The sequence below is a fragment of the Dunckerocampus dactyliophorus genome, chromosome 2 (genome assembly GCF_027744805.1).
Source record: "Dunckerocampus dactyliophorus isolate RoL2022-P2 chromosome 2, RoL_Ddac_1.1, whole genome shotgun sequence".
Lineage (NCBI taxonomy): Eukaryota > Metazoa > Chordata > Actinopteri > Syngnathiformes > Syngnathidae > Dunckerocampus > Dunckerocampus dactyliophorus.
This window is the reverse complement of record NC_072820.1, coordinates 21,125,001-21,151,396: the sequence shown is the minus strand read 5'-3', so window position 1 is coordinate 21,151,396 and position 26,396 is coordinate 21,125,001. Positions and strand designations below refer to the sequence as shown.

Genomic DNA, 26,396 nt, shown 5'->3' with positions numbered 1-26,396 from the left:
AGCTCGGTCATCCGGGAGGAGCTCAGAGTAGAGCTGCTACTCCTTCATCGAGAGGAGCCAGTTGAGGTGGCTCGGGCATCTAGTCCGGACGCCTCCCTGGTGAGGCCAGGCGGGAGAAGGCCCTGGGGCAGACCTATGACACGCTGGCGGGATTATGTCTCACAGCTGGCCTGGGAACACCTTAGTGTCCTCCCGGTGGAGCTGGAGGAGGTGGCCGGGGACCCGGAAGTCTGGGCTCCCCTACTGAGACTGCTTGGATCTGGATAAGCGGCAGAAGATGGATGGATCGATGGATGGACACGCACTAATATACTTGGAAAACAGTTTGGCACCAAAAACAATGTATTTGATCTTCTCAGATGGCTAAGATAAGAACTTTATTCATCCCAATGAGTAGTTTTAATGCAATAAAATATGAATAGAAAATAAGAACATGAAAGTTATCAATCAAAATAATAATCAGCAAATTCATGTATTTTAATAAATACACCTTTAACTAAAAATACATTAAATCTTTCCAAAAATAACATAAATCAAAGCACAAGAAACACAAATGTATTCTTATATGTTATGCATTAATGATCTACTCAGAGATGGGTGGAGTAGCCAACAAAACAACTGTACTCATTTAAGAGTATTGTTACTTTAGAACAATTTTACTCGAGAAAAAGATATGTGATGTTACACGTATCGTATCGGTTAATATCAGAATCGGAAATTGGGAGTTGGACAGTATCGGCATATCGGTTATTAGCAAAAAAGCCAATATGGGACATCCCTAATAATAACTGATAAAAGGTTCGTTTTTTAAATGACATGTTCTTTACCACTTTGTTGTTCAGATATTTGTCAACGTACACCTCCACGTCATTTGTTGTTCCTATTGACGCAGTTCATTTCAGAACCTTCCAGATCAAAGTCCATGCCCTTGTCGGCATTAATCCAAGTTTCCGAGAGTGCGATTATTTTGAAGGGTTCCTTAAATTGACTCAAAAATGTGTCTTTCTCTCTCGCTTTGCACGTTTTGCTTTGTTTTTTGTCTTTTGAAGAAGTTGAGGAGATTATAAACAGGAAGTTACAGGAAGCAGACTTGCATTCAGAAACTCAAATATTAACACTGCATAACTTATTTTTACGCTTGCACGGCCGCACACTGGAACTCGTTAGCTATGCAGCTTAGCGCTTTGGGTAGTTTTCAGTGGGCCGCATTAACTGCAGTTTCTTTTATCGTTCTCACAGGTCCACGTGCACTCGGTACCGGAATCGGACCTGTTGAGAGGCTCAGCGTTTCCGGTTTTAGATGACTTTGCAGGTACGCAGGGATGAAAAGCAGCAGTGGTGAAAATGTGTGTGTGCACTTTTCCTGGCATAAAAGTGTAAAAAGAAGTTAACCACTGTTAATAGTAAAAAGGTAGAACAATAAGATTAAGTCTAAAAGTTAAAGGGGTCCTATCCTGCTCATTTCGGAGTCTTCTAAAATGATATTAGATTCCAGTGTGGCACTATAATAACTTTATTGTAATAAAATACTCCATAAAACTCAAGTTGTATACAGGGTAAATCTGCATTTTTCTTTCTCCTCTTGGCCGCTTGGATTCGGCAGCCTCCTCCCCTGACCACGCCTACTCTGTTGCGATTGGTCAGGGTCTTTTATTGGAGCCACCGGAGGCACACCTGTGCAATAATCATACTGTCTAATCAGCATCTTAATATGACACACCTGTGAGGTGAATGGATGATCTTGGCAAAGGACAAATGCTCACTAACACAGATTTAGACAAATCTGCCAACAATACTTGAGAGAAATATGCCTTTACCGTTATGTTTGGGAGTAAAAACAAAAGTGTTTATATTGGGGTGCAAGACTGACCGATAATTATCCAGCTGATATGAAGAATTATGACAGCAAACAGAGATAAATCCGATAATATTAAAAAATAGCTCAGATAACAGATAATTAAAAAAAAAAACATGCTCCATTGAGGCGCGATTACCCATACTGGGCCTTAGGTGGGTTAGGATGAGCAAATCAAGCGCTCCTTTACTCCTGCCTATGACATGTGCAAGCTCACGTGTAAACAAACATGACTTCGATAGAGTGGAATTTCTTCACTGGATTCAGAAGAAGACATTTTGAGTGCTTGTGGCACCAGATGTTCTGCAAACAATGCGTTGATGAGGAAAAAAAACATCAAGGTTCAACGCATCGATATCATATCATACTGTATATCAGCCACCTGAAACGCCAGCGTCATTATGGCGCCTGAGGCTTGTTCCTGTCGCCGCAGTGTTTAAAAAGTGCAAACGGTTTGCTTGAGACGACCCAAAAGCTAAAGCGATCTGTGATTTCATGATGGAAATGATGGTGCTGGATGACCAGCCCTTTACCATCGTTGAAGATACTGGCTTTTGTCACCTAGTAAACCCATTGGAGCCACAGTTTGTACTTCCGAGCCGCTGCAATTTTTGTATGTTTTGTAAATAGTAGTGATGTTAGGACAAATCTACAGGTACAGTTTGTCAAATCCAACTTTGTTTGAGTTATTTTTACCTCCAGGTGTGGAAAAACTACAGTTGAATCCAAAATGTAAAAGTAATAGCTATAAAAAGTCATCGGTCTTGAGAAGCAGGAAGTTATTGGTATTGGCTTGATAACAAAATACTTTGTATCCCTAGTTAGTATTTTTTTTGAGTGCAAGTCTAAAAAGTTGCAAATGTAAGGTAGGACCCCTCTTATCCACTATGAATACGCCTCTCGTTAGGTATTGCGTGACATTATGCAGGCTGACAGTTAAACGACTTTTGAGGTGGATTTTCCTGAAAACGCTGGTCAAATTCTGAATATTCTTGTTTATTATTGTCAGGCACTGTTCACCTGCTCCAATTACTGTTGTCGCACATCCGTCAGCTTCTCCAAACTGTCACCTCTGCCAAGATCTTTCCTTCATTTGTTGGCTGTCAGGAGCACATATCACCTCCTGCACTCATTGAACCAATGCATCAATGTGTCTTCTTCCAGGGGCGTACGCGCACGGGGGCGGCTCAGACCATGTGCCCACCTCAGAAGACAGCTGGAGGGAGGGAGGCTTCCACGGCGTAACAACGCTAACGAGCTCAGCTAGTGTAAAGGCGGGGTGAGTGTTTGACATACAAGTGTAAAAAGAAGTGAAGCAGCGGTTACTCAACTTGCTGGAGTCTTCCTGCTTTGAATGTGACGTCAGAAGTTGTGTTGACAGTTTCCTCAGCAAAGTCTGGGCTTCATTAGGCCAGCTGGACTGACTGGACTTTGAGATCCAACAGGTTTTACTGATTTCATTTTTGGCTGCTATCCTTGAGCCGCTGCAAAACAAAGTGACTCTCTTAAATAAACTGTAATGACTTTGGACTCAGGAAATGAGTACGAGCAAAACCGCCAATCAGACATGAGCGTAGAAAGTGTCCTGGCCCGCCGCCATTGGGCTTATTTATGAAGACCCTCCAGCAGAACGCCAGGCCGTTTGGACCCTCGGGGGACCCACAAGGAAGGCTACATCACCCCCCCGCTCCCCACTGCATATCATCCTTGCAGAAAGACTTTGTTGCTTTTCTTTCTTCTTGAGGACTTGGCGCTGGTTTGGTTTCCATGTTGAGTCCGAGTGTTTGCGCACAGTCAGCACATTCCTGTTGCGCTGCGATGGATACGGGCCCTCCGTGACAACCCCACCCCCACCCCCCATCCGCTAACCCCCAGCTAAGGTGAAAACCTTACAGTGGAGTAAAGTTAACATGAACAGTTTAGCAGAGGGACTGGCTGCACACCAGCCTAGATCCTCTATTTAACAGGAATGCTCTGCTCCTGTAGCATTAAGGATCTGCTGAAAAAACATCTTTTATATCCAAGGATGTTCTCACTTGCACATGTCTAGTACTTGGGTGTCACAAGATCTCGTGTCACAGGATCTCAGGAGATTAAAAATGTCTCGTGGGCAGTAGGCCTGGGACGATATTAAGAAACCAATTAATCACACCATAAACGAAAATGAGCTTGATCATTTTGCCAGCCTCGATATATTGCCATATGCACGCGTTTCTGTTTTCCTCATCTCCCGCCTGCAAACATGCAGGAAGAGAGTTCACTCTGTGCATTGGTTTCAGCACCTTGGCGCATTTGTTCCATAGAACAACGGCACGAACGGAGTGAGCACTTTTGTCAGTCATACAGTCTCTTTGTCTTGGTGGGTGGAGGTAGTACAAATTAAATTAGTAGATTGTAATATATTGTCATATATTATTTAATTGTACATTTCTTAAAAGTGAAGTTAAAATCTTGTTTTTTCTTGTTCTTGTAGACCCAATCTCGTCTATCGGCTCATCCCGTGACACCCCTAATAAGAAGTGATGGATTAATTAGAGGTGTTTTGCGTATAACAAGTCTATTTAGGATGGTAAAAAAATAATTCGACTTTCCTATGTAACAAAAAGTTTCTGTTCTGTGGTTATCGTCACACTTCCTCTGCCATCAAAGCGAAAGTAGTTAGATCGGGATGTCAAATTTGTGCCATGGAGGGCCGAGACACTGCAGGTTTTCCTTCCAGCCAGTCACTAAAGCAGGTGATTTTAATGATCAACACCTCCTTCAATTTGAGGGAAGGAGCTCATCAATTGAATGCTGACAGGAGAAACTGGTTGGAGAGAAAACCTGCAGCGCCTCGACCCTCCATTGACACATGTGAGTTAGATGCTCACTGAGCTGAACTCAACCTGATGGTAGAACTCCATGGAAGCTTCTTGAGCACCTCGAGGCTACAGAGGCCAACTGGTTCTGAGCTGCTTGTGTGCTTGGAAGTAAAACCCGATCTCCCGGGGTGCTCTTGACATAGTTTAAAATTTCACCGTGACCTCAAGATTTCTCCATTCACTTTACGTCCTGCGGTGAAGTTAACGACGCATGTGACACGTTTGCTACATGATCCCCCCCCTGCAAGAAACCGCGTTTGGGCCAAATGACAGGTCTCTCCTGACCAGTAACTTTAGTTTAAAGTGCTTGCTTTGATCTTCTTTAGCCTGAAATGACCTTAAAATAAATCCTTCCATTATTTGTACAGTGTGTCCAGTTTCAGGTGCTGAAACCTATCCCGTGCACTGTGAACCAATGTTGAGTACAAACAAAGTGTCTGATGTCATGGTTGTACTGCTCACAACCACTAGGGGGCATATTTATTTGAAAAAAGTGAACATGTGACACTTGACTGACAGGCGCACGCAGTTTACGACGGCAGCTGACACTTTTGACTCCAGAGATGACGCTCAACTGCCAGACCCCTGCCATCATCATCATCAGCAGCAGCAGCAGCAAGGTAGTCACCACAAGAACAACAAACGTGGCTTCAAATTAGTTTGACTCCACTTTTTTTCACACAGCGTTTCAATATGGACAGTCGGGAGAGATGAAGGCTTCTCAGCCAATCAGCGATGGAGGCTTTGATCCCACTTATTTCCCACAAGCCTCTACAGCACCCCCTGCAGGTAATGATAAATATGCAGTACACCGCCAAGAAATACAAGTCAAAATGTGTCCTTTATCTCCTCAGTGTTGGACTTGATGCACGACCTCCACAACCCGTGTAGCTATGCCCCGCCTCCAGACACGGACTTCCTGTTCCAGATGGGAGGCGTGGACCGTTGTCTGAGTCTCATTGACGCCATCTATTTGGACTCGTGACTGTAATATTGACATGAAAGCCGTCACGTCGTTGCGGGGTGCTTTGCAGCCACACACAAGAATGCAGAGCAACACTACTCGACACAACACAACAAGCGTATTCAAACCATAGATTATTCAATTATTTGTTTCATTGCTGCCCCAACTACAATGTAACATGTTGATGATGAAAGGCGTTGAAATACTGTAGCTGCAATGAATTAGGACTTACAGTACTTTAAGATACCAGAAATGTTTTAAAAAGCACTTTAAAATGAATTTTGAGCCCACAATATTTTATGTTTTGGGCAGTTTGGGTAGAAAATTGTGATTTTTTTTTTTGTTGTGTGTAAACTTTGTTTCAGCTCAGCAAACAGCAAACTTGGCTCGTTTAATTCATTATTGCTCAATGGTAATAGTCTAATTTATTTTGAACATGCATACAAGTTACATTGGAAGACATCACATCGTACAATTCATAGTTCCACATGTCCAAAAAGGAGAAGGAAGAAGCGAAGTTTATTTAATCCTACCCTCTTTCCGTTTCACATCAGTTACAATACATTTGTTCACTTACTGTATTCCAAATGTGTTTTTTGCCAATTTTAAATACATAGGAAAATGCATTGTATGTACACAGCGGTTCATCCCCTGCTTGTACTCTTTCTTGAAATCGCTCATTTTAGTGCATTGTTTGGGTTCTTTACTCAATTCGTTCCGCTAAAGGTTTTCAGCACTGTTAAATTTTTCCCTAAGATCATATTTCTCCGCTCTTGTTGAGTAGAATTGTATTACCTTTTTGGGTAGCAGGTTATTGTTTGCGTTATGCATAATTTTAGCTGTTTGAAAGTTCACTAGATCAGCAAAATTGAATTCATTCTTCTCTATATGCGTCATTATGGGTTATCCTAACTGACCGAGTGAAGTGTACTTTTATAGGCATTTCCTCATATCTTCACACAATAAGTTAGATATGGTAATACCAGAGAACAGCAGAGCGTATGGAGGGATTTTTGGTGCAGAACAAATTTTGCTTTATTCAGTATTGAGGTATTTCTTGCCACTTTATATTTTTAATGTGAGTTTGCCAGCGCATATTATCATCTATTATTATTACCCCCAGAAATGTATTTTTGTTCACCCTGTCAGTGTCCACGCTGTATTTGCGCAAAAGTATCCTTTTTGCTATTATCAAATAGCATTATTTTAGTTTTACTTATGTTCAGGGATAATCTGATTTTATTAGCTCTTGTGTGCTTTCAATATATTACATGTGAGTCAAAAACTATTTTTTACATTTTCACACAACCTTTTTAAGTTAGATGGGTTTTTTTTTAAGAGTTCCAGAACTTGTGCTAAGCTAACGTTTAGCCTTGCATTACAACAGAAATATAGCATTAATAAATTAAGTTGCTTTATTTCTTACTTCAGCTTAATTCGGACTTTAAGAGTGCTAAGCTAACGTTTAGCTTTGCATTACTATAGCAATATGGTATAAAATCAAATACCTTTGTGGGTCTGTGTGTAGCAATGCTGCCCCCTAGTGTGAATATCTACAACGACACTACCCCGTCGTTAATACGATGCAGCCGTCACGCTTTGGGCATAACATACGTTTGCATTATTAAACACGACAGTTGTTTCGGATAAATAAGGAAAATTCTGATCTTCCACAAGAATTTCCACAAGCACGCCCTGTAAACTGTGGTGAAACCGTGTTATTTTACTGAAATGCCTCTTGTATTTTAAAGGCCTGGTTTTCCAGTTTATAGGCTGTATTACTCCAATGTTGTCGAGGGGACCCGAAGCTGTGCTACTCCTGAGAAGGGGGAGGGTTGACAAGTATGGTTTTGGGGTGTCCATAGTTCGCCCAGGAGGCCATTTGCGGCACACAGCTCAATTTTTAGTGGCCTGCTGCACATTTACATAAAATTAAACAGGAAAATTAAACATGAAAACATGTTTGATGGAGAATTAGCGTTTCACTTTAAAGAGAAACAGTCCCAACTTTACACTCTACAGACCAATTTAAAGCTGTTTCCTAATAAAAATTTGGTGCCAAAAAAGAAGTAGTTGCATCAATGTTCTTAGTTGAGTGCAGGCTTGTGAAAGCGAGTGACAGGATATGTCTTCACGCATTATGTTTAAGACATCACTGCATCACCTTAAAATATCCTGTCGAAGCGTTTTCATTTGTATTTTTAATGGCTGCACTTAATATACAACGGAATGAAATCTTTTTTTCCACTTGGTTAAATACCAGCACGTACGCTCATGACCGCATATAATCATTGTATGTGTGTCATGTTTGTACTGTAAATTGATCACTTATAGTCATTGTGTGTGTGTGTTGTATGGCTTATGTGGTTGTTTGCACAGAAAAAGAGGCGCGTTTACTCATACTGTGTAGAGACGTCCTTTTTAAACAATTTGTACAAAAGTGTCTTTTCTATCTTAATAAAAAACCTTTGTATGGAGGTTTGTTGTCAATGTGAACGTCCATCCGTCCATCACTTTTGTTCCGCCTATCTGGGTCGCGGGGGCAGCAGTCTCATTAGGGAAGTCCAGACTTCCATGTCTCCAGCCACCTCTTGCAGTTCCACCGGGAGGACACCAAGGTGTTCCCAGGCCAGCTGTGAGACATAATCCCTCCAGTGTGTCCGAGGTCTGTACCGGGGCCTTCTCCCGGCTCAACTGGCTTCTCTCGATGTGAAGGAGCCGCGGCTCTACTCTGAGCCTCTCCCAGATCACCCTATCTCTTGTGCCTTTTCCAAGTCCACAAAGCATATGTAGACCGGTTAGGCAAAGTCCCATGTGTCCTCCAGTTGCATGGGTGTAGAGGTGGTCCAGTGTTCCGCGACCGGGACGAAAACCACATTGCCACATCCCTATAGTTGGACCACCCTTCTTGAAAAAGGGGACCACCAACCCGGTCTGCAATTACAGAGGTGCTGTTCCCGACTTCCACACAATGTTGAAGAGACGTGTCAGCCAAGACAGTCCCTCAACATCCAGAGCCTTGAGGAACTTGTGAAACTCGTCCACCCCCAGAGCTTTGCCACCGGGGAGGCCCCAGATACCCCAGATACCTCCCCCACGGCGATGGAACTGTCCACGTTCGTGTCGTCAGACTCTGCTTCCTCTATGGAAGGTATGTCAGTGGGATTGAGAAGGGCTTCAAAGTATTCCTTCCACTGTCCGATTATATCCTCATTTGAGGTCAGCAGGCCTCCATCCCTACTGTAAACAGTGTGGACCGGGCACTGCGTCCCCTTTCTGAGGCATCGGACAGTTCACCAGACAGTTTACCAGAACCTCTTTGAGGCCGACCGAAAGTCGTGCTCCATGTCTTCACCTCCTCCCACACCCAAGTTTTTGCATCGACTATCGCCGAAGCCATGTGCCGCTTGGCCTGCCGGTACCCGTCAGCTGCTTCAGGAGTCCCACAAGCCATCCATGCAGAATAGATGCTTCTTCAGCTTCAGACGGCAGCCCTGACTTCTGGTGTCCACCATCGGGTTTGCCGCCACGACTGGCACCGACCACCTTGCGGCCGTAGCTCCTATCGGCTGCCTCAGCAATGGAGGCACAGAATAGAGTCCATTCGAATTTGATATCCTCTGCCGGAGGTGAGAGTTGAAGACTTGACGAAAGGGAGACTCTGCCAGACCTTTGGGTCTCCCAGGGTCTCTCAAAGAGTTTAGTTCCAGAACCCAAACTGTGGGTTGCGGTGAGTCCGACTATGTGTAGTTGGAATGTCTCAACCTCATGCACAAGTTCGGGCTCCTTCCCCACCAGAGAAGTAACATTCCATGTCTTGAGAACCAAATTTGGCCGCCAAAAAACAGGACCCCACTGGTGACGGCCTGACCACCAGGCGCTCGCCTGCGAGACCCTCCCCCGAGCCTGGCTACACGAGGCCCCGGTATCCCACGTCCGGGCGAAGTGCAGTCCCTCCTCTTGAGTTTGTTCATAAGGTCTTCTGAATCACTCTTTGTCTGTCCCGTCACCTAGGACCTGTTTGCCTTGGAAGACCCTACCAGGGGCATTTAGCCCAGGACAACATGGCTCCTAGGATCACTCGGGCACTCAAAGCTCTCCACCACTATAAGGTAGTGATTCACAAAGGAGGTCAATTTGTCCATTATGGTGAACCAGCGGTGCCAAAATGACTATAAAAACCAATAAATGAACCTATTTGTACAAAAATCTAATACAGAAATGATTCCTTCCCAAATATAGTAATGCAATCTTTTGATGAATTAATTGAACGTTGAATGTTTATCATTGTGACAATTGTGTACTTTTACAATACGGTGGAAGTATACTGGAAGTGTGAAGCAGAAGTGGAGTTTTCAGTTACTTCATCTATTTTTTGTAAACTCTCACCCCCAAAAAACTGTCAGGAAGTGTTCTTGCACGTCAGCCATCATTACAAGAACACTTGGCACAAGAAAGGTAAGAGAAAGAACTGCTCATGGTGATGACGAATAATTAATTATTCAGTCAATTGTGCTCGTGTTGTAGTTTAGGTTTGCTACATCAAGATGTTTGGGGAATATGTTTAAATAAACTCCATCAACATACGAAAAAATGTATTAAAATATAGTTTAAAATATATTACAATTTATAATTATAAAATTAAAATATAGTTATAATAGTCTTGGCTCAACCTGTGACTAATATTTTCTATTATATTGCTCTGATTATTAAAATGTGGTTAAAATTGTTACATTTTTGACATTTTTTTCAACATAAAAAGAAATCTATTTATATTCATATACATTTTTAAAAAATGAACAAAAAACTAGAAAGAACTACTATGGCTTTGTCTGTAAACATTGAAATTTGCGAGTGACCTTGAACGCATCTTCAACACTTCCAACTTGTTGGCTTTTTACCTGGGCAGTGATGATAAACGTAATTATTATATTATATTCATGTGGTATGGTTAGACCTCATGAGAAACACATGCTGAAATTATTGTGTGTCTAAAATAAACCCCAAAATGTTGAGAATAAATAGTCCTAAATCAACAATAGTGTCTGGATGCTGGAACATTTCAGGGGACTTTCAGGCTTTGTAATATGATGCAACACACTCTTGGGCAACATGTCACATCCTCACCCCGCTTGAATAAATTCGAATGCATTTACTGCCAGTATACTTGTAATCTATTGATTTTATGTTTTTTTTGCGTGAATGTCTGTGTTGTAGAATGTCTGAGCAAGCAGAGACGTTGGTCGAGCCCCCCTTTTTGGATGTGTCCACAATACCAACACCACCCCCTCCGCCGTACAATGAAGAGGAGCAGCAGCAGCTGCCGCCCCCATACTCCGAAGACCTGTCCGGAGACCCCGAGGCTAAAGGTGACACGGCGGAATCCGAGTCCTCCCCTGATACAAAATCCGAGTCGGCGCCGGAAGTCGTCCCGCTTTATGAGTCACCTGCTTTCCAGGACAAGGCAGTCAGGAGGGCATTTGTTCGGAAGGTTGGTGTTATTTTCATTAATTTGCTGTTGTGTCAATCAATGCTGAATCCAGATCTGATCCAGATTGAAGCAATGTAAACACAACATGTACTATGTCATTACATGGTGCAGGTCCGCACTCTCCGAGTGATATTATTTACAGCAGTGCAGCAGTGGTTCCCAAACTTTTCACAGTTGTGTACCCCTTAGGACATCTGACTAGAAGTCATGTACCCCCTACACATGCACAGTTAAAAAACACAAACCACACGAGGAAACATATTTGATATATTATTAAATACATTATATTTAAAAAATCATGTCTTCTGTTTGGTGGATTTATTTATAACAAGTGGTGGCTGTGATAAAATGTGGTGAACTGATCTTTATGCTCTTTTGCTGTGCTTTGGTTTACAACAACATGGAAATAATGAGTACAATGCAACTAATGTTACATGTAAGCGTAATAATAATTATGAAGACAAACGCACATAATGTATTAATTCAATACTTGGCTGTTACACATAAGCGTAATAATTCTAATTATGAAGACAAACGCACATAATGTATTAATTCAATACTTGGCTTATTATTGAGCCAAATGGACATGAGCACATATAGCATGAGCTTATGCACCATGCAAAAATGCACAGCAGCACATTATTAATCCTAACCTCTGTGCATTTACACACAACATTAACATTTGCGAACAAGGACAAGGTGAAAAGAAGAATAGAAAATACACGTCTGTCTGTGCAGTGTCAGAGAAAGTCATACACATAAGTCTGAATCTGCATCACTCATGGTGTGTTGAGGGACCGCCAAACAAAGTGGCTACAACGCTCGAAGAAGATACATTATTCGTGAAAGCATAAATTTACTTACACGTACGTGTAAGGGGGCTTGCTAACATAGTTAGTGCATCCATTCAACAAACAAATGCTCAGAAAACGCACTAATTAGTCACAGCGCCCAGTAAGGAGGCCACGTCTGATTTAAAATGGCAGAAATAAATCTTGAAAAATTTTCAAGATTAAACACTTTCAATGCACGTCATCATCAAACTTACTTATTTGTTCATCTAACGCACACAGAACAATGAACAGCTTCATGCTGTGTTGTGGCTGTTGACATGAGGCGTTTGAGCGCATTATCTAAATCTCAGTGCTCTGACTTAATGTAGTCAAGCCATTTTTAATTTTTATTCATGTACACCCTTCGGCAATAGTACCCCACTTTGGGTTTACAGGATGTGGTGACATTTGAGATGTGGAACTCCAGTCAGCTCATTAGCGCCCCCCGGCTTTCTCCCCATGCAGGTGTTCAGCATCCTGACCCTCCAGCTGGTGTTCACCTTCACAGTGGTGTGTGTGTTCACCTTTTCCGACGTTATCAAGAAGGTGGTACAGGCCAACCTGTGGGCCTACATCACCTCCTTCTGCGTCTTTGCAGTGGTCGCCATCACCCTCAGCTGCTGCAAGTCCTTCAGTCGCCGTCACCCCTGGAACATTGTGGGCCTGGTGAGTCCCCAAAGAAATCACGCACTCCGGGTGTTTTGGATCGATGGATGTTTAACCTGATGCTACTTTAACACTTGTGTTCTCCATGATTCACTACTAGAGCCACTGCTTTTTTTCATTGAAACTAAATCCCTTAGCCAGGTATTCTTCTCAAACACCGTTATGCTCATGACACTAATTTGCTCACCTTCATCAAAATTCCGCACACAAGCTCCTCCATTACTTTCACCTTCATCTGTCGCCGCTGCAACACTTTCTTGAGCCAGCACATAACTAAGATTTTCTTGTTTCATGTTACTGGAAGGTCTTTTGTGTTTGCAGGCCATTGTCACTATCAGCCTGTCATATGTGGTGGGAACCATGGCCTCCTACCACAACACCAGAGCTGTGGTCATCACCATGGCGTCAACCTTGGTCATCTCCTTCACCATCATCGCTTTCTCCGCACAGGTTAAGAGACACAATCACTGATTATGCTCCAATAAGGTTCTTTTTTTAAACAAGAAATCCCTCAGAAATTGATGGCCAATGCTGAGAGTCACCAATGCAAGCTACAACAGATCATATTAGTCCAAGAGGAACCATTTAAATATGCCCCCTAATGCCAAATATGGGTATGACATTATGGCTTTGAGACAATGCATGACATCTTTGCTATGTTGGAACTTGGAAAGGTCAGACAATTTAAACTTCCGTTTAAATTGTACCATCTTTACGTATGACTTTAAAGGGATAGTTCGGATTTTTTGAAGTTGTATATCATCCCCATCAGCAGTGGACTATATCAACAGTGATCAACAGTGTATGTGATAAAGACGCTTGCATCTTCATAGACGGAGCACCGCGGCCATCTTGTTTATGTGTGTTCCACAGCGGAAAACGATATGAGCATCTTCATCACATACACATGAATGGAGAGGCGACAGTGTGCAGGGACACGCCGGGAGACAAATATAACGCCGAGCTATTTGTGAGGTCTGATTTTTTTGAGGAGGCATTTTTACGATGCAAATGTATTACTCTTTTGAACTCATATTGTTTTGAGAAGCCAAACTCTCTACTTAAATGACCCAGCAACTAAGCAGAACTACGTTCCTCTTCACGGAAATCCGACCAGAACTAGACTCGCGAGACCAAAATTATATTAATTCATCTGTACTAACCACTGTATAAGTTGCTGGCACTAGCATCGAATAGACCTGCCAACCTTCAAGAAGCAGGTCTGCACTAATACTGAAACTCCCGCCTGCCTTTCATGATGCCCCTGACCATGCCCAACCAGTGGTGCGCGCCCCAATATTTGAGACGCACTGCCATACACTAACAAGTGTGTTAACATTTTACATTAACACTGCTTCTCCTCTTTTTACACCTGTATGACAGTTAAGAATGCCTGTAGAATACAGGTTTTATGATGGTGACAGCTTGACCCTTGAACTAAAAGAAAAAAGTCCAAAGGTGTTCTTGTCTGTTTTGGCCGCAGGCACGCTATGAATTGGGGATTTGCCATGGTCTCCTGCTGATTCTGGGGGTGGACCTGTTGATGTTTGGCGTGTTCAGCACTTTCTACTATTCATACATCGCTGAAGTCTGCTACGGATCTTTGGGCGCTCTGCTGTATGCTTTGGTAAGGAGCGTTCAAACTGAATGGTTCTTACTGTAAGATGTGTGTCCAAACTTCTTGTCTCATCTCCAGTTCCTGATGCTAGACTGCCAGATGATGATGGGACTGATGGGCCACCGCCTGGATCCCGAGGAGTATGTCACCGCCGCTCTGATGATCTATCTTGACATCATGCTCATCTTCATCTACCTGCTAGGGAGGCGGTGAAAGACTCAAATCTCCCATCTTGACCCACAGAGCCCTTTATTTTTCTTTGTTTAAAAATGGATGATTAGCAATGCTCTTTTTACAGTCTGTTTCTGAAATCCCATTGCATTACACAATGAATTAAGGCTATGTCCACACTTACACTGGTGTTATGAAAAACTAGTGGCTGCCAAACAGGTGTCGCCATTTTAGGCAATCAGAAGCCTGAAGATTTGGGAGGAAAAAAGCAACACGCAGTTTTCCAAATAAGTCCATGTTCACTAACCTAAAAGACATTATATACAGTACCTTAACATATCTTTGTAAGAATAGCTGGGATTGTGTGGACATGGCCTTAAACTGTTTTCAAATCAACATTCTTGAACAATATTGAGCAGTAAGACACGTCAAATAACCGACGTGATGTTTGGAATGACCTCATGCTGTTTTAATAAAAAAGCTCAATTTGTATAAGCGGCATTATTAGCTGAGTCATCCGTCACCACAGTGATGAGTAGTTGAACTTGATGCGGAGCAGGTAGCGCATGCGCGTTTGGGCTGGGTTGTAGACGATGAACTCGTTGTAGAGGAGCGAGTAACCACTCCCCCTGCCCGCCACCGCCGCAGTCTTCACGCCCGGACCCATCGGCACCGTCACTCCATTCCTGGGAGACAGACAAATGAAAGCAGGGACACTTTAAATTGTGCATTTGCAGGTTAATGTAGTGGGTTGAAATGTTCTGACGATATGAGCGTCAACAACTGACAAGAAATGTGTAGTAGACGAACACAATGTATCCCATCTGACATCTTCTGGGTTTTATTATCATCCAAAAAAAATTGCATTTATCTCCAAATGTGTTTTTATTTTTATTGTATTTTTTAAAATTCGATAAATGACAAAAATGACAGTTAAGCATCACAGTACAAAAAAAATAGCTTCCCATCATGCACGGTGTTAGCCGAGCATGATGTTTCACACCTGACTTTTGAGTTTTCTCATGCATGTAAGTGAATCATTGCACAACAAAGTAGAGCAGGCAGTGTTTCCAATACATTCATTTATATATTACATCATTTATTTGTAGCGGCCCACCACAAATATATTTGGCCAGCCATCACCAAATGTCGGGCCTCGGGCTGGATCCGACCCAGCAATGGCCTTTTATGGACCTGTGACCATTAAAGTGAATGGAAAATAAAATAACATATAATCATGCTCGTGGACCAATCGCAGTGGCAGTTCGCGGGCGTATTTACTTCAAGTATTGCGGTTAACGTGACAGCAAACGCGGCGACGTCACTCAAAACAAGCCAATTAAATTGTTTGTTTACTGCCGGGACCCATCCATCCATTCATTTTCTATGCCGCTAATCTTCGAATAGAACCATGGCTTGAAAAGTTAGAAGTTGATTGAGAAAACCGAACATTTAAAAGTGAAAGGACGGACCAATATATATTCATTCTTCCAGAATCCAGCGCCAAACCGCTGTGTCTCATATGCTCTGAAACTGTAGCTCCCAGTATGAAAAATCTACGAGAGTCATAGCACATTCATTTACAGCACAACAACGTGCAAATGAGTCTTCACTGAACACCGTATGGATATTGGAGCAAACCAAAACATCTTTCGCTGACAGGAGAGTAGTGGAGGAATGCTTCTGCTGCAGAGACCTTACTCAAAGGTAAACAATGTACTGTTGTAGCTTTTCTGTTAAAGACACACTTATTAAATTATTATTCTTTTTTATTTTTTTTTTCCAGAGAAACCGGTGCAGTTCCTGAAAAATAAACCTCTTGTGTTCATTCGTTGTCATTCGTTTGAAATACTATTGAGAAACTGATATCTATTTTTTTTCATCTGTACTGTACAGACTGAACTCTAAACTGAAACCAGGAAAAACAAAATGGAGAGCTGTGAAGCATACAAGCATGAATCCAGCAAATTTGTACATGTTGGCAGGTCTGCACTAACACTGAAAGTACTCCATGCCTCTCAACAATTCACGGTGACCACGCAGGGGGGCCCGCCCCACTATTTGAGAAGCACTGATTTAGCGAGTAATCAGAGCCCTCTAGATTCCCTTTTTCAAAACAGTGACAAATCAAGTGAAGAGTCTTTTGGAGACACTGACATGAAAGCAAGTATCACTCTTCTCAACGACCAGCGAGTGCTGCCCCATTTGCTAATTACAGTTTCATCAACCACATCAAAACTGGATTGATTTTTTTTTTCCTCAACTTTTTTCTAATTATTTGCAGACACATAATCAACATCAAAGATAATCAGAGATCAACACTGAGTAGTGTGAAGACAATAAGCATGGTGAGTCCACTTACAGAGTGACAGAGTTTTTGGGGTCGGGACCGGTCTGTCCAACACCCTTGGTGCTGTGTTTTCCAGCCGGCAGGTTGTTAGCATTGTAGTTGGAGTCCAGAAGCTCGTTACAGTCTCCCAAGGCAACCTGCACACGCGCGCACACACACCAAAAACAGTTACAACAGCCTGCGGACTGGAATTTGGTTTTCAGGACTGTTATAGGCCCACAGAATGATGCGAGTCCAAGTTATGATACCTCGCAGAGCAGTAGCAGCCCAACTTGGTTGTGGTTTCTGGCAAAACAGTAGTTGGCGCTCTTTGATGACATGTCGGCAAAGTAGATGCCTTTACCGAACTGGATGAGACACAAGGTGACAACCAACAACAGTTTTAGTGGGTTTTTAACCGCATCTACAAGAACTACAATGACTCTCAGTCTAGAACAGACCTCCACCAAGACTAACTTATCCTAATATAGAATATTCTATGATGAATACTGTTCCAAGGATGTTTACATTAAATCATATTTTGATAGACTAAAATAACATGCTACTGAACATGTTCAGATGCTGTCAAATGTCATCAGATTGCTGTCATTTGGTGGTCTTGGTGGAGCGCCGCCCCGTCTGAGCGCTGTCGCTTGCAGGGTGTGGTGACATTTGTCCTACCATGTAACCCGTGACGGGAGCTTCAGGCGGTGCCACTCGGAGCCCCTGGCTGAGGATGCCGACCCAGTTAGAGAGGCGAGACCCGTGCCAGAGCAACATCCTGAATCACAGAAATGACAAAACGTAAAGAGACTTCAGACATTTGCTGTCTATGTATCCCACTACACAGCCCCCAACAGTTAGTAAGGGTCTATGAAGTAGGCAGTTTGACCCTGGAACAGATTATTTCCTATAGACTGACCTGTTGTGTATTTGTGACAGAAAGTGATCCCTCTCGCTGTCTCTGTCCACTGTGAAGATGTCCAGCACGCTCATGGTGTAGTCACAGTGGGTGGAGGCGTGAGTGGACTGCAGGTATTTTTCGATCACCTACATATGGAGACATAAAAATGGAATTGCAGACAATTACTTTTACATACAGCGTAAGTCTCCATAGATATGGATTTAAATGTTGTAATGGCAGAGACAGACCTTGTATTCTTGGCTGAGGGGGTCCAGAGGGTACAATTGGCAGTTGAGGGAGTGGTACTGTCGATCCAGAGGATGTTCGTCGCAGTTTTCACTGCTCTGAACCATTTTGACTGCAATCTGAATGTCCCTCAAGGCCTGAGCAGCCGGATTCAAGTGTGACTGTTACATACTTTCAAGCACTTTATAAGCATACACATCAATCACCATCTCCATTATGTTACCTCCAACAGCTCAATTTTATGCTTCAGCTCGTCTTCCGTCCGAATGAGGGGCGGAGTTTTCAGTCTACAGCACGTGGACACCAGACAGCATAAGTATACAAAGCACAAGTCGCTACTTTCTTGACTTTGGGTATCAGCCTTACCCAAAGTCATGTGGGATGCGGGTGTAGAACTGGTTGCAGGCTTCCACCAGCTCGCGGCCACCATCTTTACGCTTCAAGCACGCCTCTATTCTCTTTAGTGCCGTGTAGCCTGCGCTGATCTGCTCTAAGGTCAGCTTGCCTGCAGGCAACAACCACACTCTCCACATTTAGAGGGCTCCAGACCAACTTTTTGAGTAGGAGCACAGTGGCCCCTAACTTCAAATTTGAGGAGCACAAGCAGAAAATGTAGGGGCGCACACCAAAATCGATTTGCAAAGTAAATATTCACATTTCCTCTCATATTCCCTGTATTACTGATAAATACTCGAACAATAAATGACAACTGTCTTCTCTATCCACTCAGTTTCTGTCCATAACTTCTGGAAGTCCTTATTTTTTTGCCTTTAATTGTGTGAAACAATGTACTGTTTGACACAAACATGAATTTAATTTGATGCTTGTTTTAGAGTAATACTAACAAAATGGAAGTTAATAATATATTTTTTAATTAAAAATAACACAATTAACAGAATAAAACAACAGTTTAAATAACTTTCTTGTAAAAAAAACCAGTCCTGCGTAAGATAAAACAGTATGAACTTGAGTGTCCAAGTTTATGATAGCACAGGTGTATCCAGCTTCCAGTACTATTAAAGCTACTTAGACAAAAAGAAAGTAGTGACTGTGACTTGTACTTTACAAAGCGCATCTCCACTCAGACAGTGTGCTCATTTGTGATTAGATACAGGCATCATGTCTGAAGTGAACAGTTATAATAAATACTAAGAGTTTAAGCAAATATTCTTTGGTGCACACTACTGGTAGTTCAGGAGCTACCTGTTAAGATCCAGTGATAGCGTCACTTTTAAAGCTGGACACAGTATGTGTTTATGTTGAACAACTTAAACACACAACTAGTGTTTTGATGACAGGATATATTCTAATGGTGACAAGAGAGCACAGCTGTTAAGTGACACTTTTAAAAAGTTAAGTTAGCACATATCCCATTAACGCAAAAGCCATCATAGTTTCCCTGTGGGACAAAAACAAGCTCCGAACGAACCGCATTTCTTGTTTGTTTTAAATGCAAAATGTCACTGTGGTAATAAAAAAAGAGTCACATTTGGAGTCTGTGGACCAGAGACTAGGCGGATAACTACAGCTAGCTAGCTCGCTAACCACCGGCCCCTACAAAGTCACTGGAGTTGGCAAAATGTGCAGACAAAGATGGAAGAATAGTCGAACTTCTATACGAGTCAAACGTGAGTCAACCTTTTTGAGCCCAAGATCTCTGGTCTAGGCCGTGAATTGCGCAAGATCTTCCCCCCGTATATATATAGAGCAAAGTCCCAAAGATCGACCAATAGCTCTCAATTGACGGGTTGGTGACCCCCGGCTTAGACTGTGACAAGCTGTTGTCAACTGACAACACATTTTACAGACGATTTTTTCACTTGCAATGTTTCATATTTTACCATTTAGTCGCAGTCTGGAGCCCTGCATTTACATGCATACTTTAGCGGTGCTACTACAACACTTTACTTGAATAAATGCAGGGTGATGTAATACTGTTAGCTTTTTAGTAGTGGGATTTTTAGCAGTCGGCTATTTGCTAACATGCTAAACGAACAACTGATGTTTATGATACAAGTCTTGTACTGGGTCTCATTATTATACTGTATGTGATTATTCAGGACTGACCAAGGGGAGCTTTGCGAGTGTCAAACTTCATTTCCAGAACGACCTCCTCCATGGCTTTGAGGTCACAGATGAGCTCAAGGAGAGACTGGACCTTCACGTCCAGCTTGGAAGTCTTCTTTGGCGGTTTGGCAATGGGCTGGGCCTCGTTCTCATCCTCCAGGGAGAAAATTTGTGACACTTTTATTCTGTGAGGTCTGGACAGCTTAGTTCTTTGTGCCTAAACGTACCTTTGAACTTGTACTGTAGTCCATGTAGACCATGTCATATTTGCCAGCCACCTTCTCAAAGCTTGCTCTGTGCTCCCACTCGTTCTTGGTTTTGTCAAAGAACCTGAAGCCAAACATCAAAAAACAAAACAACCAAAAATGTAAATAAATAAAAAAACTCAAGCAAGGTGGTGCTCTCACTTCTTCTTGAAGATATCTTTGGCCTTCAGCAGATCTCCACCGCACGCCGTCAGGCTGTTTTGACCCACTTTGCCCACTGGGAGACACCAAGGAGTCAATAAAAATTGTCCTACAGAGATGCACAGGACATGAGTGGAAGCACTGACCTCTGCCCCACCTCATCCACACGCTGAAGCTCTTGGAAGAGTCGTCCTCCAGCAGCTGGATCAGGTAATATTTGTTGTTGTTGAACTGAAGGTTGGTCTGCAGAAACAAAAAAAATAGAGAATGTTTGCACATATGTCCAGCATCTAATGAGGCCGTGAAGCATGTTACCTGGTTCATCATGACGTCGTAAACGTCCCCTCCTTCACTGTAAACATGAGCCTGAGAAGAGATGTAGACACATTGAAAAAATGCAGTCTGCAACCTGGAAAACACATGACATTTCAAGCACATACCGAATAAGCAATCTATTTAATCTTCTTGTAAATCTAAAAGAATGTTCACTTTCTGCACTTTTTTTCTTCAATCTTACATTCAAACATGAACAAGTGCCTTCTAAAAACGTCTAACATTGTCATCTTTGCATAGTTTTAGGGGGTTCTCTTTGGATAAGAGTCTTTTAAGTTGTCGTACCTTCCCAAGCTTGGCTTTGCATTCTGAATCCACCGGAGCTTTTCCCTTCATGACCACCGTCTTCACAATTTCTGTTAACGTCACAAGAGCAACATTAGCGCACGCATGAGAGAATACTTGTATTATACAGCGGAACCTCGTTTTTTGTAGGATTCGTTTTTCAATGAAAATTATTGCCAAAGATTTGTCTCATTTTTATGCTGACTTGAACTTGTGAAGAATGGATAGTGATTATTTTAGAGTTGGGACACTATAGACATATTCCGGCCGGGGAATCATCTTTATTATGTTTGTGTGTGTGGTTTATTTGCTCATAGAACGCACACAGAATGATAAACAACTCAGTTTCTGTCTCCTTTCTTCGCTGAATAAGCACTGTGCACCCTGCGCTGACGAGGCGTTCAAGCCCACTTTGCATTTCTGAGTGTTCTGTGCTTTTTTTTTTTATTATTATTTTTTTATTACAGCCGCATAGTAGCCCACCATGACACCAAAGAAAGTTGCAGGTGCCAGAATTGTGACAAAGAAGTTAAGAAACACTTCTGCAATCAAAAAAGAAGTCGTAGCAAAGTATGAAGGTAGCGTGGAGGGATACACATTAAAAAAAGTGAGCTGGGCCAGTGCGTACAATGATGATTGTGAAGTATACAATAAAGTTCAACTGAGCAAGTATACAGCTATAACCATCCACTCTTTAAAGTTATGTTTGTAATGGACTAGAATGAAACAGCATCTGAGTGGCTCTTCCGATCCCTCGCCTCCTCCCTCCACTCATCTGTCTTCATTAAAAGCTAAATGTTCTTTTATCCATTTAATTAGTCTTTTCATGTTGTTTTCTGCACGTAAATCCATAATTATTCTCCATAAAATGTGTTTTTTGTTCATATTTTTGGGCGTCTGAAATGGATTAATGGGATTTACATTATTTCCTATGGGAAAAATGTATTCGATTTTCCTACATTGTTTGTTGTTCCGATGTGGTTTTCGTCTGACATTTTAGAATGGATTTATTGGCAAAAACAGAGGTTCCACTGTACTATAAACACACAGTTTGGTTACAACGCAGCAGTAAAGGAAGTAAGACAAACATGTATTATGTGCCAGTTTATGGTTTCAAACATGTTAACGTGGAGTACAGGTAAAGGAGTAAGAATCAAACGAACCTTCGCTCTGCATTTCTTCTTTGAGTCGTTTGTCAGATTTCCCTTCGCTCTTGCTCTGGCCTCGTTTCCTCTTGCCTCTCTCAGCCAGCTGCTCCTCGCTCTGCTCCTCGTCCTGTTTCACTTCAACTGGACCATCATTAGGAGTGCTTGTGTCACCGTTGTCATCAGAACCTTCTGGAAACCAGAGAAGAACTTCGATAATTTGTATGTTTTGATAATTTTATTTTACTTTAATAATGTTTTGATGCCCCCAAACACACACACTTACCTGCTTTTACCGTCTGAAAGCGAATGTTCCTCTTGTACTTGCTGACAGGATTGACTTGGACCATCTGCTTTAGGTTCACTTTGTATACCATCCCGGAGCCCAAAGTCAGAGAGACAGTGGTTTTCCCTGCGGCGACGGCAGAGTCCAACAAGGCGCAGTCCGACGAAGAGTACTGTTCCCATCGACCTTCATCTCCCTGCCACTGCCACACTGAGCACATCAAATAACACGTCACCATTCTGGTTCTTCATGAAACCAAAATACAGATCCAGTAATGCTACCAAAGTGTGTTGCTGGAGTCTGAACCATTTTTGGTACCTAAAGTGCACACCGAGCTGTCAGACAATCAGCAAAGGAAAATAACAAAAAAATGTGTAACTTAATGTAATGCTACTGTATATTATCATAATGAAATACAATGATGATAAACAAGCCTTGTAATGATGCATTCTTTCCTGTAATGTTGACCTCAATAAGTTACAAAATACTGGTGCTTTGTGATGTCAGACTGTAGCTGATATCAATGACATTCAACCATATTCAATTTTATTCATATTTTATTTATTTTTTATTCAGTATATTCATATTTATTGTTATAATTGCACCACTTCTAAATTTAAAGGACAAATAACTTCAATTAGTCCATGCCTGCAGATGTCTGTGACAGTACCGCAAGCGTCGTTAGTAATCGCATATCCTGCGAATGAAGTCCCAGATACAATATGCTCGTTACAGTCAGTTTAAATAAACTAAGCTAGTGTTCATGCTCTCCTCCGGACAAGTTCGAGTCAACTCATAGGGATAAGTCACGTCAAGATAACCTTTCAAGGAGCTATTTACCTTTTTGAGACTGAACTTCTTCATTCTGTTGCACAGTTCTGCTTTTAGAACTTCTTGTCCGCCTCATTACTGCTCATAAAATCAAACAAGCAGTGAAACCAAAACCAGTAACTAAAGAGGGCGGCAATTGATCCACTTCCTTGTTAGCCGGTGACGACAAAGATCGTCAATGACAGAAAGAGGGCTTACACGACGTTTAGGATTTGGACGCATGCGCAATGCTCATGACACTTTAAAGATTCGAAGTAGGATTAAGTAAAAAAAGGGGGACTCGATGACCATGATTAAACAAAATACTTAATAAACTATAAATAAATAAACTATCATTGCAATATTTTGCAAAGTTTGGCACAAGGGAAGGAGTGAGAATTTTTACAATAGGAACCTAACTTTAAAGAATATTCGTTCCGCCTTAACTGATGAACGGAATTATTTAGTTGAAGGATCCAGGAAATGTGTCCACCAATGCATGGAGGTGGCTGAAAGTGAGAGGAGACATGGCGACAAGAAGGTATACTTATTGTGTCTTCTGTCAGCGGGCGAGTGTAGTGAGGATACTAAGCAAGGTGAGTGCGGTTTGTGGGTGTCATTGAATGCAGCATCATTACAACGTAGGTCACACTCGAATTATTGTACTGTAATGTCAACATCTACTGTGTAGCATCCTCAGTGCAAAGTATTTTTATTTCATATAATTATATGCTAGCTTTAAACTTCGCAATTGTTCATTTTACTTGTTATGCTCTTTTAATTTACATTTTTAACCCCTAGAGCATGACTGCGGCTGCAAACCTTCAGACCAACATAGATTTTCTGAAAGGAGAACCACACAAACGACATCCAGGTGTGACCCACCTCAAAACCTTACGCCTGCCTGAGGATCTCCAGACGGCCGCACGCTCAATTATTCACAGTACGTTACCCAATAAAGTGCAAATCCAAGCAATTTAGACATCTTCAACTTCTTACGGTGGACGACAGGGGGCAAACAAGCAGCAACATCCAAACGCTCGAAACACAGAAATGATAGAAAACCAAAAACACAAACACCATGAACCAAATCCAACGAGAAAATTGTCCAAATTTAAAATACAAATGCTGCAATCACACAGACACTGCAGGATCAAAAACAAATACAAAAGAAACATGCTTCAAATGACAAAAACACACACAAACCCTATGCATGAGAGAAATTGCTGGGTTTTAACCACGTGACCTACAGGCCGTTTGCGTCACGTCAGCATCAGACATAATATAAATAATGCTTATAACATGTCTATTTGTGTTCTTACACCAAATCAGTCAGCATGAATACATTCTTGCATGTGTCCTTCATCATTTTGATGCGCTGTTTGGAAAAGTGTGTCTCCGAACTTCCAGGTTGATGGTATCCACAGGCCGTTTCAGTTGGATTTCACGCTGTATTTCCAGGCTGCTAGAAGCCTCGGACGCCACCACACTTTTAAGCCCTCCATGGCGTGTCGCTGGACTTTTTTCCAGGTCGAACACCTTAGCCGAGGGTGCTGCTCTGGAGGTCAGGAGAACCAGGGTGGAAAGAGGCTTTTTTCCCATTTTGATATATCTTACTAATGAATTTTTTTGAAGTACATATTTGAACAATTTCCACATGAGAACAGCACATGTATGCAGCATTTTCACTTTGATTTTACATGACTTCTAGTTACGAATACGCCTATGTGCCCCCCCATGTCTTTGAACCAGTGACTACAACAACTGGATGTGATGTCACATGAAACCCAGTAACGGACGTTGGTAGGCAACCAGGAAGTTAGCCAGGGTGCTAGGAGTGCTAGACCTGAAGGATGTTCCTCTTTTCAAGACATGAGCAAAATTCCCAAAAGAAAGGTTGCTCTATCATACTGTAAAATATTGGGAGACATTTCCAGAATTTCTCTCATGCGTTAGAGTTTGTGATGGTTTTTGACATTTGCAACATTTTTCTTTTGCATTTGTTGTTGATCCTGCAGTTTTTATGATCGCAACCTTTTTAATTTGCAACATTTGCCCATTGCTTGTGTTTTTTTTGTGGTGTCTGTGTGGTTTTGCTCTTTGGTCTTTTCTGTGTTGGGACGTTGCTGTGCGTTAGCCCCTGTCGACCACCGTACTAACAATCTTTTAAAACAGTCGGCAAATACCTCTAAAATGAAAATAACTGACTACGTTTACATAGTTTAGGTTTAGGTCATGCATGACGTGAAGAAAAAAAACACACACACAAAAAAAACGTCATGACGCAATGCACTTAATTTCCGCTTCTTCTTTCTGTTTCCAAAACTACAACAACACCGACATGGCGGATAATGAATGCCTTAGTTTGCGTTTTAGTGCTGGTACTGACCCACCACCATTACCGTACTTGACACTATTCTGTCTCACTTTCTTCATTAATGGAATGCGAGGTCGTGAAGAAATAGGAAATGGAGCCGGAGCTGTGCCATCCACATCCATGATAGATAACCCCAGAGCCCCCCGGACACTTTTGAAGATGTGTTCATACAAACCCTGCTTCGCGTAACTGCTTGCTCACCTTCGCTATTGCGGTACTTTTTACTGTCAATAAAAGACATACTTTTCTTGTCTTTCACCCCACTAACGAGGTGGCTTTTTTCCCCCTCACTCCAAAAGTGTGAGATTTTGCGTGTCGTCATGTTTACAAGTAGTTCCTGCCAAAAACGTAAGATTCCTTTCCAGTAGAACATGCGTGAACACAAATTAATGTTCCTTTTGATCGGGATATCCCGATAGGCGTCTACTTGTCCCGATTTTCGGGTTTGAAAAGGAGTAACCCAGGGGTAATATTCGGGTTTTTAAAAAAACTGAATATTTTCCAAAAGGGTTATTGGTGTTTACATGGCCGTGTGCAACCGGGTTATTGCTAATATTCCAGGTATGATTGGATTATTTGACTGCAGGTAGACGTAGCCACTGTTGACAACTCTGTCCAGTTCACAGGAACATGCCTGGTGAGATTTACTAATTAATAGGGGTATTCCACAGGTCTCTGTTTTAGGTCCTCTTTTGAAATATATTTATATTCACACAATGTTAATTAATAGTTATAATAAATATTACCA

The 26,396-nt window shown here is 42.0% G+C and overlaps 4 protein-coding genes across 5 annotated transcripts in view; 3 read left to right on the top strand and 1 right to left on the bottom strand.

Moving 5' to 3' along the window:
• The window catches only part of LOC129176836 (zinc finger protein GLIS3-like), a 30,532-nt gene extending 22,417 nt beyond the window's left edge, over window positions 1–8,115 (top strand). Inside the window, exons 5-9 of the mRNA XM_054767283.1 lie at window positions 1,240–1,312; window positions 3,020–3,134; window positions 5,236–5,336; window positions 5,401–5,505; window positions 5,571–8,115. Of these exons, the coding sequence (XP_054623258.1) occupies window positions 1,240–1,312; window positions 3,020–3,134; window positions 5,236–5,336; window positions 5,401–5,505; window positions 5,571–5,701 (525 nt within the window). The 3' untranslated portion in view covers window positions 5,702–8,115. The remainder of the gene's footprint in view (window positions 1–1,239; window positions 1,313–3,019; window positions 3,135–5,235; window positions 5,337–5,400; window positions 5,506–5,570) is intronic.
• A 1,999-nt stretch (window positions 8,116–10,114) lies between these two features.
• si:ch211-284o19.8 (protein lifeguard 1) lies at window positions 10,115–15,219 on the top strand. The gene is made up of 6 exons (XM_054767043.1): window positions 10,115–10,138; window positions 10,898–11,171; window positions 12,470–12,670; window positions 12,992–13,120; window positions 14,154–14,297; window positions 14,367–15,219. The coding sequence occupies exons 2-6, from the start codon at window positions 10,899–10,901 to the stop codon at window positions 14,499–14,501; spliced, it is 882 nt and encodes a 293-aa protein (XP_054623018.1). The 5' UTR covers window positions 10,115–10,138; window position 10,898; the 3' UTR covers window positions 14,502–15,219.
• On the bottom strand, window positions 14,507–23,456 carry parp2 (poly (ADP-ribose) polymerase 2). 2 transcript variants are annotated; one of them, XM_054767041.1, is made up of 17 exons: window positions 23,302–23,456; window positions 22,462–22,671; window positions 22,194–22,367; window positions 21,031–21,101; window positions 20,728–20,778; window positions 20,559–20,655; window positions 20,413–20,488; window positions 20,233–20,335; window positions 20,006–20,159; window positions 18,305–18,443; window positions 18,162–18,225; window positions 17,941–18,075; window positions 17,711–17,838; window positions 17,470–17,569; window positions 17,058–17,156; window positions 16,822–16,946; window positions 14,507–15,145 (listed from the first exon to the last, which is right to left on the bottom strand). In XM_054767041.1, the coding sequence occupies exons 1-17, from the start codon at window positions 23,366–23,368 to the stop codon at window positions 14,980–14,982; spliced, it is 1,959 nt and encodes a 652-aa protein (XP_054623016.1). In that variant the 5' UTR covers window positions 23,369–23,456; the 3' UTR covers window positions 14,507–14,979. The 2 variants fall into 2 exon arrangements, with proteins under 2 accessions (XP_054623016.1, XP_054623017.1); XM_054767042.1 differs by having other exon boundaries at window positions 22,194–22,364.
• Window positions 23,457–23,738: 282 nt separating this feature from the next.
• The window catches only part of mettl17 (methyltransferase like 17), an 8,279-nt gene continuing 5,621 nt past the window's right edge, over window positions 23,739–26,396 (top strand). Inside the window, exons 1-2 of the mRNA XM_054768283.1 lie at window positions 23,739–23,867; window positions 24,073–24,214. Coding sequence (XP_054624258.1) covers window positions 23,799–23,867; window positions 24,073–24,214 — 211 coding nt within the window. The 5' untranslated portion in view covers window positions 23,739–23,798. The remainder of the gene's footprint in view (window positions 23,868–24,072; window positions 24,215–26,396) is intronic.